Source organism: Rhipicephalus sanguineus, chromosome 4 (assembly GCF_013339695.2).
Source record: "Rhipicephalus sanguineus isolate Rsan-2018 chromosome 4, BIME_Rsan_1.4, whole genome shotgun sequence".
In the NCBI taxonomy this organism is placed as follows: Eukaryota; Metazoa; Arthropoda; class Arachnida; order Ixodida; family Ixodidae; genus Rhipicephalus; species Rhipicephalus sanguineus.
The window spans coordinates 188,610,614-188,625,520 of NC_051179.1; the positions used below are offsets into that span (position 1 = coordinate 188,610,614).

General features: G+C 46.7%; 2 protein-coding genes across 3 annotated transcripts in view; both read left to right on the forward strand.

Annotated features, from left to right (window-relative positions):
- The first annotated feature begins 589 nt into the window (after positions 1-589).
- Positions 590-14,907, forward strand: part of LOC119390970 (cytosolic endo-beta-N-acetylglucosaminidase) — a 29,304-nt gene continuing 14,986 nt past the window's right edge. For both annotated transcript variants that reach the window (XM_037658682.2, XM_049415002.1), the window contains exons 1-4: positions 590-734; positions 1,793-1,941; positions 9,073-9,390; positions 12,455-12,612. In XM_037658682.2, the coding sequence (XP_037514610.1) occupies positions 671-734; positions 1,793-1,941; positions 9,073-9,390; positions 12,455-12,612 (689 nt within the window). In that variant the 5' untranslated portion in view covers positions 590-670. The remainder of the gene's footprint in view (positions 735-1,792; positions 1,942-9,072; positions 9,391-12,454; positions 12,613-14,907) is intronic.
- Positions 3,709-4,888, forward strand: LOC119390971 (uncharacterized). The gene is made up of 2 exons (XM_037658683.2): positions 3,709-3,864; positions 4,367-4,888. The coding sequence occupies exons 1-2, from the start codon at positions 3,732-3,734 to the stop codon at positions 4,810-4,812; spliced, it is 579 nt and encodes a 192-aa protein (XP_037514611.1). The 5' UTR covers positions 3,709-3,731; the 3' UTR covers positions 4,813-4,888.

Sequence of the window (14,907 nt, forward strand, 5' to 3'; positions counted from 1 at the left end):
AATCAATCCCGCAGGCTATCTCGGCCGCGAATTTTTGTGTCAATACCTCTTTAAGAAAATGTCTTTATGATACAGTGATCACCATCAGATGTTGCCACTGTTATTTACCGTGAATACAGTTGGTGGAGGTGTGGGCGTTTCCCACAGAAGTAATACTGAGATCAGAGTAACTGTTGTTGCCGCAAATGTCAATAGCAAAATGAAGACACGTACCAGATTAAGCTAACAATTTCTTGATAAGGCAGAAGCTCAGAGGAAGATAGAATCTTGTAGAGGAGAAAAATACTTGAACAGGGGAGGTCGCTTCAGTGACACCCCCTGTCCAAGGATTTCTTGCTGGTAAGTTACCAATTAAATCTGCTTTTTTGAAAGGTCTAAAGGACGTCAAGCAAACTCCTTGCTCACACCGAACAAAAACATATAGATGAGAAATACATGACCATAGTAGGACACAAAAGAAAGTCCCGAGATTTCTTCGTCACTTACTCTGAGTAAACGATCTATGTGATGTGTGAGTGCCCCACACGCTCTCTCCTTATTTTACAGTCCCAATCACTCGCACCCATGTTTCTGCCGTATTTGCAGATTCATATTTGGGAGCAACAAAGCGGAGAGCTACAATTTCCCACTCTGGCAAGCCATAGACACGTTTGTCTACTACACGGACAACATGGTCACCATACCCCCGCCAGGTTGGATCACGGCTGCCCACAAGCACGGAGTGAAGGTCTTGGGTAAGCCCAGCGTGCACAGTGCGGTCCAAAGTTAGACGGAACACTGGAATGAGCATCTTTCATTTATCCGGCCCCCTAGTCCCCTGGAAAAGCATTGGTCGGGCACTGCACGAGTCTGCTGAAAGGAGTCAGAGATAAGTAGTCTTGTGCAAATCTTATGCTTTTGCAAAGGTGTGAAATTCAGGCATTGGCTGCATGCACGTGTTCCCTTTAACAGTGGACCCGGCTGTACATACCGCATTCGCTGCTTGGTGACTTCCCCGTGGGACATTCTATGGGCATTATAGTAACTGGGCTTCGTGGGTGGATGACACGAATATACGAGTATGACGATGCAGTACTACCTCTCAACTCATTAGTGTCCCAGCGTCTATATACCTATATGGACAAAGCATGTATAGTTCTAATTTCCATATATTTTCTATTTTTATGTAACCGTCCCGTTACACGTGTAACCACCGCATTGCGCAGCTTGCGCCGGAAGGTCTCGGAAAGTTCCCGGTTATTTTAGAATCTTCCGATATGATTGTGCACGCAACGCGGGTAGAGTTTATTCTGGAACTTAGAAGACCACCAACGGTAACGCTGGAATCATCGGTGCCACGTGCATAGGCGTGCGCACAGAGGGGGCAGGAAGGGCGGCCACCCCCCCTAGTCACCTAGAGGGGGGGCCCTAAATCTTCCCCATACATTGACCCCCCTAGTCACCTAAGAGGGGGGGGGGGCAAAATCTGCCTCGTACATTGACTTAGTAGGGGGGAGGCGCTGCGAAGAACTTTCGACCCCCCCCCCCCTGATGGGGAACCCTGCGCACGCCTATGGCCACGTGCATAAATGCTGACGTGCCTTGCCACTGACCAGATCTCTGACGCCCGACGTTTGTGCTTGCCGCACTTTGAGTGTTGCTTTTTTACTGGGCACAGGTTCTCCCAATGAAGCATTTTATCTTAACCGGCTGCGTTTTGCTGTCTTCTCCGTCACAGCCACGTGACGACTGCAGATGTCATGTTGTTGTCACCTCTTGATAGGTACACGGTATATGCTTTCCGGCTCCTCAGGTACTTTTACCCTGAAATCCGAAGAAGGCGCGAAAGCCATCAACAAGATCAAGGGCGCCGGCCTAGTCGCCAACGTCGCCTCTCAGCTGGCCCGCGTCGCTGCTCTTCACAGGTTTGACGGCTGGCTCGTTCGCATTGCAACGAGTATGGTTAGTGCACTATTTTCTTGGGCATTACAGGAGTCTAACTAGGTCTTAGGCCCGTATTCACAAACCAACCTTATCTTAACGCTATAAGGCTCTCTTTGATAAGGAAGGGAAAAGTGTAAGGATGAGAAAAGGCCGCAGTGCATTTCAGAAACTCGCCTTATTCGGTTTTAAGGTAGCCTTACGGAAGGCGGCCTTGTCGTGATAAGGAACGAGCATGGGAGCGAGGCTATGAACTTTTGCAGGCTTATTGATGGCTTATTAGCAAAAAAAATAGCTGCATGTTCCTCTAAACAATAAAATAAATACAGGAAAGCATGCCCGTGCGAGTACCGAAAAAGCTGCCAACCTTAATTCCGCGCGCCGCGTCTCGCCCACTGGTCTCGCCATGCCGTCTGCTCCATGCGGACGCGCGCCTGCGTCTCGAACCGCAGGTTTCCATGGCAACCGACGCACGCGCGGTTATTTATAGCATCCGGCAAGCGTGCGTGTGTGTTGCGCGCGTACATTTCTCTCTCTCCGTTTTGTTATTGAGCGCGCAGGCATTTCTTTTCTTATTGACGTTGCTTGGTCAATTATTCGCCATGGCAGCAGAAAAGAAAAAAGTGAATTTTACTGAAGAAGAGAGAGCGCTTCTCATCGACTTGGTTAAGAAGCATCGCAATGTTATAGAAAATAAAAAGACGGATGCGGTGTCACTGACAGACAAGAAAAAAAAATGGAAACAGATAGAAGAAGAGTTCAACAGCAACAGCGACGTGCGGCCGCGCACCGAGCAGCAGCTACGCAAGTGCTGGGACAATTTGAAAGAAAAGTGGCGCAGGGCCAAGGCAATTGACACGAAGGAGTTGTTTCGAACTGGTGAGTCGTTTTCGTAGCCTCCTGTTTTTCAGCAATTATAAATATACGTCCTGTAACGGCACGTAACATCACAATTATATTTAAACGTAGCGCAAATGATACTCATTTCGCCGGCTAAAGACTGTGGAGTGTCGACCGGTACGTGCAAGACGCGCCTTGGCCTATTGGAAACGTACGAAATGGGATTTTTGATCTTATATTATTATAATTGTTTCACTTGATTTTATTTACGTACATTTGGATCATTGGATGCACTTATAGTCATATTGTGTTATACAATAAATTTTAAGAAATTTTACTTACGTAGTGCGTCACGGGCGTGTAGGATATAAATAAATAAATAAATAAATAAATAAATAAATAAATAAATAAATAAATAAATAAATAAATAAATAAATAAATAAATAAATAAATAAATAAATGTATAAATAAGCAATCTCTGTAGTTGCACTGCACGTCGGATACCAGTAGTTATGCACGTTTATGCTATCGGACAGAGCTGCAGCCAGAAATTTTTTTCGGAGGGGAGGGGGGGGGAGCTCAACCATACTTTATCTATGTTCGGGGGCGCATTTGTATGTGTGCGTGTATATATATGCAAGCAAAATTGAAAATTTTCGGGGGGTCTGAACCCCCCACCGCCACCCCACTGGCTACGCCCCTGCTATCGGAAAGTAATCGAGTGGTCGCAATTGATCTGGCGTAGCGTAACGAGTATGCGGTATGAGAAAGGTGCTGAGCCACGTACACAATTCTGTTTATGCATAAATCAACTTGTGCCACACGTACTAGCAAGGCGTTGACTATCGCGGCTTGAATAATTTTATAACGCGGTAACGATGACACTCGCTTCCTGCTTTTCGGGTGGCGGCCAAGCATCAGAGAGTGCGCTGACAGACGAGCTGCAAAGAGTCGGCGCTGTGGCTTCACATATGTCGGTCCGCCTCGACAATCCATTCGACAGCCACCGGGCGCGGCACAAGGCTACTCACGACCATAGCTGCACTCCAGCTGTGGCAGCACTGCTGGCACCCATGCAGGCGGTTCCAGTCGCTCAGCTCACAGGTGACATCTTGTATTTTCTCTTGGAAAATAGCAGTATGCTGATGGTCATATTTTCAACCGATCAGCTAAAATTCGTTCTGCAAAATGATGTGGAGTTGAAAAAAAAATATGGTGACGCAAAATACCTCGCTTTAATTTTTTTTAGTTGAATTTCGTGTATTTGCCACAAACTGCCCGATAGCTGTTTGAAATCATTACACCTGTGCACTTTTGGGAAGTGTATAAAGACAAAGAGTGTTCATGCAGCAGGCAATCATATCCACGCTCCGTATCAATTTGCTACCTGTTCTCGTCACAGAAACAAATCATAAATATTTCTCTCATCGTAATCATGTTCCATATATATGGCCAGTGCCTGCTGCAGTAATGTTGTCTAGTGTTGCTTGCAAAGAGGTGCTACCTTGCTAATGTCAACTTCAATTTTTGTGTAAATATTAATGAACGCGAACGCTTATTGCAAAGATAAATGTGTCTAAAATAAGAATTGTTTATTTCTTTCCAGCTTCTAACCACGCCGAAGATTTGGGCAGCCTTGCAGACACCCCAAGGGACCTGGATATGTTCGACCCGGATGTACAAGACGAACCAGCAAATGAAGTCGTATTTTCACATCCAACACCAATGCTTGAGCCAGCCTCGAATGATTCGAACGCACTTCAACAAAGCAGAAAAATTTCCCACAGTACTCTTTGTGCTTCTGGTGAGACAACACGCACAGGACGAAAGACAGCTCGAGCATCAAAGCTGGAGGAAGAACTCGAGGCACGTCTAGAGGCTGTTGCGGAAGAAAGAAGGCAAAGGCGGAAGGAACACTTGTTTCGCATGCGCATGATGCGAGCAGAGGGAAAAGAAAGAAAGGCAATTAATGACCAAAAATTGAAGAATGCAGAAGCAATGTCCCTTCTCTTGAAGTTAAAAGTGGAGCTGCTGAAGAAGCAGCTACAATAAATTACATACTTTCCCCCCACCCCGCCCGAAAGAAACTGCCGGAGTGACATAGAATAAAGTTTATTCAGTCATTAATTTATGACAGGGTCGACTGCTTGCTTTCGATGTGTCCTTAGCGAGAGTAGTAGTCCCGAATAATGCGCCTGCGGGCTCTGAATCCGTCTTCCGTGTCCACTGGCTCGCCTGGCAGCAATGCATCACTCGGCTGTGCGGCAGAGCCATGTGCTGCAGCAGGGGCGGGCGATGAAGACGACTGCGACTGCACGACCTGGTCGTCTTGGGGAAGAGGGTCATTCAGGTGCCGGCTGAAATTGTGTAGCGCAGCACACGCTGTTATAACCAGAGCAGATGTAGTTGCTTTGATCTGCATTCTCATGTCGAGGCACGGAAATCTCCTCTTGCGGGCCAAAAGCCCTCTCCACCGAGCATCTCGTTTTCTTGTGGGAGCGGTTGTACCTGAAACATATGCACTTTTAATTGAAGTATTACACATAAATTTTAGTGAATGCTTTGCACTACTACCGCCAGTTTACTTACCTGAACTCTGCGGCGTTTTCAGGGTCCTTAAGTGGAGTCATCAGGTAGCGACGGCACGCATAACCCATGTCTCCCAAAAGCAGGCCAGGAACATCACCCTGCTCATAGCGAACTCGAGCGTGGCTGTTGTCAAATATTCGGCTGTCGTGGTTCGAGCCGGGCCAGCTGGCCACAACATCAAAAAACTGCAGCCGAGGTCCCGTGATAGCCTGCAAAAACCAGGCGTGATGTCTGCTTGTAAGCCGACCCTAATATGTATTTTTTTTTCATTTGTGCACATTCATCACAGCAATGAGGTAAACTACTCTCGCGGTGACGTATAAATGCGCAACCATAACGTCACTCATTTAGCTGGTGAGCCCTGGCGATAAACAATGCTGTAAGGCCATTGAACTTACTGCGAATCACGGTTCAAATGGAGCTGGTATGTTAAAAATAAACTTATGTTCAGTTTCAATACATGTCATAGCTTTTACAACTGTGAAAAACCACCCTTGCTTCGACACTAAAATTATATCCTTAGTGCATACGTCACTCGATCGGATCATTAGGCCCCACTTCAGTTGTAATGGCGAGAGGAAAACAAAGGGTTTAAGTAAACACGGCGAGTACCGGCAAAGCGGGCCGCGAATGGTTTGTTATGTGTATACTGTATAGCGTATAGTGTAGCGTATATATCGTACATAGCTTTAGAAGCCGCACATATATATTTCATCAAATTATTTTAAAGCAGCAAACACTATATGCACTTTTTACGAACCTGCACGTTGATGGAAAAATATCCCTTCCGGCAGCGGAAGACCTCCGCATCGTCGCCTCCCGGGCTCTTGATCTTGACATGAGTGCAGTCGATGCATCCCGTCACGCCAGGAAAATTGGCGATGCGATAAAATTCTTCCATCACTTGCCCTGCTTGTGTGACATCCGGCAACTTGACGAGCGCAGGGAACAACGTACCCGCAATAACTTTCGTCACTCGTTTAACGATGCGGGACACTGTCGGCTGCGATAGGTTAACCAAGTCCGCACTCACAACTTGAAAAGTGCCGGCGCCGTAGAATCGGAGGGCCACCAGAACCTGCAGAAGTGGCGGCACAGGGCAACCGCGACCGTCGAGGCTCGGTTCCAGCGGCAGCACGGAGAGAAGCTCGAGAACCGCTCGCTTCGAGAAGCGGTATCTGCTTAGGAACTCGTCCTCATTGAAGATTTCCATGGGATTTTCGCGGTCCCTCAGCACACGCAGCGGTATTTGCGCGTACGGACGCGCACTGCGAGCTTCAACCTCTCTTAATAGCGCGACGAAGTCGATCACATCGGAAAAACTCTTGCATGACCCGCCATATTGCGTCGCATAAGTGCCGCCTTAAGGTACCTGTCAGGCTACCTTATGAAGCGCCAGCTTATCACGGTGATAAGGTTAAGGAAAGGTTGGATTGAGGCATAAGGTTTGTTTATGAAACGCGTTAAGGAGCCGAAAAGGTAAGGAGGGCAAAAGGTAAGGATAAGGTTGGTTTGTGAATACGGGCCTTAATGAAGAAATTCACATGAAGAAACAACTATGTAGTCCGAAATCCGGCAATAACATGTACCAAAATTTACTACTTGCTATTCATTAGCATGGACATTCTTAGTATGGGAGGCTGTGCCGGCTTACTTCAGCTTACTACCCTTTACAGCTTTTACTGCAGTTGCAGCAGAGGCCTCCAGTTTGATACAGACAACCTAGTTAAATTGCAGCGAGGGAGCTATGCTACGTGTGCTTTCGCCTGCGAGTTTGAATTCACTTGCGTAGATGGGGGGAGGGAGAGCTAGGGAGGGGGGTGTTCAAAGCTCCCCCAAAATTTCCAATTTTGCATGTGTATGTATACAAGTATGCACATAAACCCACGACCATACATGAACGGTACTTGCCCCCCCCCCCCCTCCCCGAAAATAACTTCTGGCTACGCGCCGTGCATGACTTATTCGATATACAGAATTATTCGCTTTAATCAATTTTACATTGGTTGTGTAGTGAACAGTACAGAGTTCTGCAAAAATGATTCGGGGGAACTCCAGTGCTGGCGCCTTGGCATTGAAACCATGGACAGTAAACGGAATTTTTGAAACTGCATCCTTATGATGTTTCGACGTCACGAAAATTCATAATTCGCTGCAGAGTATCGCTATATGAAGTTGCTTGGAAGATTGACGAAGCGTACCAGTAACTTAAAAAGGTCTAAATCTATGAATTTATAAGTATTACCCATGCTACGAGTGCTAATTGTATGATCACATATGGAGATTTTCTCTAGCACGTGTTGTGTAGAAGACCTTATGTTACAAACATCCAAACAGTGCTCAAACACACTTCCGATGTAATTTCTCCTTACCCGGTGTCTAAGCGCTGCACAGTCACGAACTCATGTATTGAAGTCAAATTAGCGCCACCGTTGCAAATACATGTGAACCTGTAAACAACGCATTTGTGCAGTTTCAAAATTGTTCGCGTTGAGTGAAAAGTGTAACTACACTAATCTACGAATTAGGAGAACGCACTAGCGCTGACTGCGTTGGTAAAGTTGTGATTACCTGTGAGCCATTGTCTTTTTCTTCCTGAGCTGATGTATTGATACGTGCCCTCCAACCGCCCGAAAGATTTCTGCACCTAACGTGGTTTTTCACTGCCTCCAAAATCGGGAGCAGTGCAGTAAGTACCTCGCCTGCTACACTACTGCCTCTGGCGTCGGCCCACCTTTGAACATGCGATGATTTCATGTGATGACTTATCACCTGAGGTCACAAGATTCGGGGATCCGTAACATTACATGATGACGCCATCAAACCGTAATCTCTGATTGCGTGGGTTGCATCGTTCGTGCTGACGCCGACGGTTACTTCTCTGGTTTGATGAGGCACCTAAGCTACTGCCTTAAAATATAACCCTTTCACTACAACTGCAATCATCAATTTCGTAACAATTCACCGAAACGTTCATACTAATGGCTGTTTATAGTAACTTCTACTCATTACGTGACTCGTATTTCAGTCTGTGACATACATTAATGTCCATTTTGCCATGTACCACCCTTAGGCTGGCCCATTACAGCCCTTTGATATCTTTATTATCAAGGTTTTCGGACAACGAGTAGCAGCGCTTGACAGGGTGGTCTCGAAAATAGCAAAGAGTGCCACTCGTACCACTGAAAAAAACTTCAACGATTCGACCATTACACCCGCCATAGTGGTTTAGTGATTATGGAGCTCGACTGCTGATCCAAATGTCGCGGATTCGAATCCCGGTCGCGACGACCGCATTTTCGTATTATAATCATATCGTGCTTTTGGGGCGGAAAACCGTAACATTTATTAAGGCGAAAGCCTTAGATGCCTCGTCAAACTGTAAAAATTGACCGTCAGCGGCTCGGCGTGCCACGTCGGCGGCGTCAACACGAGTGATGCAAAAAGTCACCACGTGATGACGTCATGACATGACGTCTTCATGACGCCACAGATCGCCAAACTTCGCGATTACATTATGATATCACTATGACGTCACATTACATGCTGTCATATGATGACGTCATCACATGACATCAAAGCTTTCGGAAGGGGGAGGGTCAGGCTCAATACGCTGAATGAGAAGAAAAATAAAATGGCTTTCGCATTCGAGACGTCGTAGGCGAATCCGTAAGGGACCTTGTGAGTTTTTATCACGATTAGTTCATTACACTTTATCTCCAGGATCACAGCGCTGGCTACTTCGTCGTCGACCTGCTTGCGGCCATGACCGAAGAGATGCACCGTGCTGTGCCCGGTTCCACCGTCATCTGGCAGGAGAGCGTTCAACCCAACGGAAAAGTCGAGCCGCAGTCTGAACTCAACGACAAGAACTTGGCCTTCTTAAACTCGTGCGACGGAATCGTTCTGAATTCCAAGTGGAACGAGAACCTGCTCCACAAATCTGCTGCGACGGCCGGCAAACGCAGGGGCAACGTTTACGCGGGCATCGACGTCCTCGCACGAGACACGTGCTACGAAGGCCGCTACGACATGCACAAGGTAAGCTTAGTGACATTCTTAGTGACATTTTCTTGGCCAGTGTTGACCGTAAGGTTTCCTCATGTATTGCCCAATCTTGTGTTTTAAGAGTTTTCCGTTTCGTTGACGATTTTCTGGTGTGCCTAGACTGTGACTCAGGCTTGTTTGAGGAATCCGCGTCTAATCTAGTAGATATTTTTAGATCCTGTGCAAATCCCCTCGAATTAACCTGTGAAATGCCATCTGAGAATTCGATTAGGTTTCTGGACCTACGTTTAAAATGGAGTTCCGAGGGTGTCTTTTGGAGTTATGAACCGCGCAGCAAGAAACCCATTTTGTCGTTTCACAGCTCCCATTCAAAGTTGATAAAAAGAGGAATCGCCAAGTTGTGCATGTCGAACGCGCTCCGAAAATCGTGCGTGCACTGTAAGTGTGATAGTTTTCAAGGCCAGGTGACTAGATTGATAGGAGCTGGTTACCCGCACTACGTGCTAGCTTCGGTAGCACAAAAGCTTTTTAAGGAAATAAACGTTTGTAACCCCTCGGCACGTACAAGTGATACTAACGTTAGACATGCGCAAGGTCAAAAACTCACTGTTTTACCTTACTTGCATAAAGTATCACACAATTTGAAGCGGATTGGTCAGCGGGTCAATGTTAGAGTCGTGTTGAGTGCACCTAACAAGTTGTCAAAAATGTGTAACCGCGTCAACAGCACCCCCGATGACAGTATCGGCTGTAGTAAACAACACAAGTCACCTTTCGTGTCATGTATAAGTAACGTCGTCTACCGCATTCCCTTGTCATGCGGCAGATTCTACATCGGCCAGACTGGCCGGTGTTTAAATGATAGACTTCGTGAGCATAACAATAACGTGACCAGTTCCGTTAGTGGCCATTTGGGTATTCATTGTAAGCAATGTGGTTGTCGCCCTAAGTTTGAGAATTGTGACGTGTTAGCTAGGAACCAAAATCAATTGACAAGAGAGATTATCGAAGCGCATCACATTTCATTGTTAAAAGAAAAGTGTGTTAGTAGTACATCTGTTTTACTATCTGACAAAGAAATTTCGTATTTATCGGCTAACCGTATCAACTGAACCGCTTACGCCTTCCAGGCACGATGCACCATGTGGCGATGACCAAGTTTCTGTTTTTTTTGTGTCTCTGTGTTTTTTCATGCTTTGTTTATGTCATTTTGTTTGTGACGTGGTGCGCCTAAAAGTGTATTTATATACTTTTCGCCCGAATAAACTTCAGTTGTAAGTCAGCGCTTCGTGTGGTGTGGTGTGTGTGTTCCTTCTTTGTCGTCGTTTACCGCGCTGTTTCCCGTTTCATCATGCTTTACCAACTAGCCAACAAGTTGACCTTACAAGGTAAGCGTTGACTGGACGGTTACGATGACGGGTTCCGTTTCTTGGAACACAAAGTGAAACAGTCAAACAGTCCCCCATGCATTCGCTTAAGACGACTCATAGGCGAAAGTCATCATCTTCTTCTTTTGCTTCTTCTCTTTCTGAGCTGACGTTGTTGTCCACTTCCCCTCCCCCGAAATTTTTCTGCGCGTAAGGTGGTTTTGCATTGCCTCCGGGAACGGAGGGATCGCTGCTTTTTGCACCTTACGTTGTTTTGCAGCACTGCCTCCGAGATCGGGCCACATTTGACCACGCGGCGACGCTTAAGGTTTCATAAGGATGGCCACATCGCCCTCTCCCCACCGTCTGGACATAGGCAACACGTCCTATACAGTAAAAACTCGCTAATTCGGATTCCACGCTACCGGAAGAACTGTCCGAATGAACCGAATGCCTAATTATAGAAAGCATCAAGGAAACAATAAATAAATGTCTATTACATCGATGCACTTTCATTTTCTTGAAAAATACGTAAATCCGGTAATGATCTCGCATGAGAGCAGTGCAAAAAAGCCGCAATTCTCGTCATTTGCGACTTCGTTCGCAAGGTAAACCCTCGTGCGCTAATCCGAAATGTGATCTGAACCCAAACCTTATTACGTTCCAAAACGCGATGGTGGATGGCGACCACGCCTTTCTGAAAGCCCGCGGCCATTTCGGCTGTGCGCGAACGCTGGTTTCCTTCCTTTGCGTCGCACATTTGCGGCGCTTTTGCGCTCGTCGTGTTCCGAGGATCGTCCAAACTAACCGCGTTGCGGCCAAATATGGCCGCAATAACAAGGTTTTGATGTCATTAAACAATGCATATGCTGGCCGGGACCAGGGAGCACGCCCGAATTATCCGATCTTCCGAATTAACGAGTGTCGAATCAACGAGCTTTTACTGTAATCTATTCGCACGCACATGCACCACTGTGTGTGACAGCCTCTTGTAACCAACGCCTTTCTTTTCTTTGATCGCATTTGTGTCTTTCACAAAACGTACAATTGTAGTTAAATGCTTGCCTGTCGCGAAAATAACCCCGTTGTCACTCGGCGCAACATGTTTCCTGCGCATCGTCACTTTTGCTTGTGCCGTTAGCGCCGTTTTGCAATGTCCGAACATCTGGCACTTTATGCAGTATAGCAGGCACCCTCACACCGTAGGTGCGCCCAGGGTTCTCCATCAGGGGAGGCAAGGTTTAACCGCAACGCCTTCCCCTCCCCTCCCCCCTTTCCCTTTGGTAGAGTCCGAGAGAAAGCAATCTTAATATTCGCAGCAAATGCAAAAATGAAACTGAAGCGACGACGTGCCGCTCACAATAGCCTGTCCGCGGCTTTCCTGTGGTAGGAGAGTGAACTAAGGAGTTCTTCGAATGCGACATCAGGTGCCCTCGGCTGCCATTATGGCCAAAAGCTTGCATGTCCATAGCTTTGCGCTTTAAACAATGACGGGTCGGGACAGATCCAATAAAACTTGTAAGTGGGCGAGTTGGTTCAGATCCAACTGAGCAGACGTATGGGGCATTCTTAGCGCCCTTCTGAGATGTTTAAGGGGGGGGGTTGAGGGTGGGAGGGCGACCATCTTGCCTCCCCTCTACTCTTCCGTGCGCACATCTGTGCCTTACGCCAATAGGCAAACTTCACATGCCCAAATCCTGGCAATTCACGTCTCTCAACTCTCGTTTCAGGCAGTCGCAACTGCGCGTCGATACGGCCTGTCTGCTGCCATATCCGGTGCAGGGTGGGTCTATGACGAAGATCACATACTCCACGCAGAAAGGTCCCACTGGAGATATTTCACGTACGGCCAGGACAAAACGGTGAACTTCAGGGCGAACCAGTGTCTGTAAGTTCTCGACGTTTGTCATTTGCATCAGTGCGTCAAATGAATAGGCCGGAGCACCTCTCTTTACCGGGTCAGTTTTACAGCGAAGTTGTTTACGGCTCCATGCGACGCCATAAAAACGTCTGAAGCCACACACCCTTATGCACTACCCGCCTAAAGGGACACTAAAGAGCAAAAAGATTTTTCCTCGCATTAGTAAAGTAGTCTTCCACGATACCAAAAACACCACGCTTTCTGCGCGAAGACGCTTAATAAGCGAGAAAACGCGCAAAAAGAAAATACAGGTGGCGACGCCACCTTGGAATTCCCGCACCATTTGCCGTGACGTCACATATTTTTGACGGTGCCTGCTTGGGCCTACGTAGTTCCTAATCCGTTAAATCGAAGTACATTGTCCTCTGAGTGGGCCAGAGACTTGACATAACGAGTTTGTGGAAATTTCCTCGAACCAGTGGCGCCAAAATACGTTAAATGCTCTTTGAAGACTTTTACGTCACGAATTACAAAGATCAGCGCGAAATTTAAAAATGAAACTTTGAACTTGGTTTTCTCTTCAAATAATAAACCTATGGTGGTGAAATAAACTACACAAGAGTTCTCCGAGCACACTTTATCAATCTAAACCAATTCATTGTTTCTCTTTAGTGTCCCTTTAAGGTTGCACCGAAATGATAGGTGTAACCATTAAAAGGACGGAAAAATTTGGCAGATCGCACGCCTTGTGGGAATCGGTTTCAAGCGAAGCAGTCAGCGAGTAGTGTTATGCTACATTTTTCGGGCTTTGAGCCAAGCGTTACGAGGTGGACCGACGTGTTTTTGTGAGTGTAGTAGTTGTGTTTACAGCGTGGGCTTACCAGGCACATCGACAGCACTGGCGTTTAAAAGGTAACTTATGGTCTTACGTAACGTCAACGCTCACGTTGGAGCACATACGTCCCTATGATAGAAACGAAGTGCAGTTAGCGCTGCGATGATGTGAATATCATATGCAACTTTCGTTAGCGTATTCTTCCGTGGTCGAAAAACGTTTGCATATAGCTTGCTGAATCATAGGAATATAAACGTAATGTTTATTAGACTGCTACAAAAGCAGAGCCAACGCTGGAACCGCAGTCGACGTTAACATGACATGACGCCTGTATCGTAGAAGTACATACATATGTAGTGTTAATTAATTTGTTATCAAATTAGATAGCCAGCACTACAGCCACAATTTACGTTGCACCGAGATTAAGCCTGCTAGGGTGTTTTTCAAAATTAGTTTCTAAACCTGACGTGGCTCAGTGGTAGACTACCCGACTGCCACGTAGAATGCGTGGGTCCGATTCCTGCTGAGATCCTATTTTTATTCTTTGCATTCGGGGGTCGGTTCAACGCTGCCGATGTCGGTTTTTCTTCACGCTCTCGCAATTAAATTACCAATGTCTGTTCTCGCCGTTCCTGGGTAGATATAAACTTTCAATCACCTGTGGCGCATACCCGTACACCGCGGCCCGTGGTAAACGGGTGTGTTCCACACGGGTATGCAGGAAATGATTTGACGACGTACGCGACAGGATTGTCACGTTATTCAAGTCATGACCAGATAGTCATATTCGTCAAACCCTCTTACCCCCCCCCCCCCATGCCAATTTTGGTCTAAACCAAGTTAAGGAGGCGATCACAAGAGCACCCAGTCGTAGGCGGCTAGCTATAGATAGATAGATAGATAGATAGATAGATAGATAGATAGATAGATAGATAGATAGATAGATAGATAGATAGATAGATAGATAGATAGATAGATAGATAGATAGATAGATAGATAGATAGATAGATAGATAGATAGATAGATAGATAGATAGATAGATAGATAGATAGATGCGCTCAAGTTCCTTGGGTCCACTAAGAAATGCTTCGCATTTAATAGAAGAGAGCATAGTGGGTCAAGGAACAAACTGATGTTAAAGACATCTGAGTGGAAATTTTGAAGGAGCTCGTTCATAATGCTCTTTGGCGTCGCCACTGCGCGCCCAATAGCGCGCAGTGGCGACGACAAAGAGCATTTCGAAACTACCACAGGGTCCGGGATACGCAGTCAACGCAGTGACCGACATAGCGACAGAACGGACAGTGCCTGCTTTGCGCGATGTGTTTGTGTGTGCGTCTAACCGCGATCTGCTGCTAAACGAAAACTGACAGAGTTCCGGTGAATCGCGGTACGGCCGCGTGGAGCTGATCGTCTCCCGGCTAGTTACGTGAAGCGCGTCGCCTGCACTGCTCACGCCATCACTGCCGGGCCGCTTGCTGTGCCGC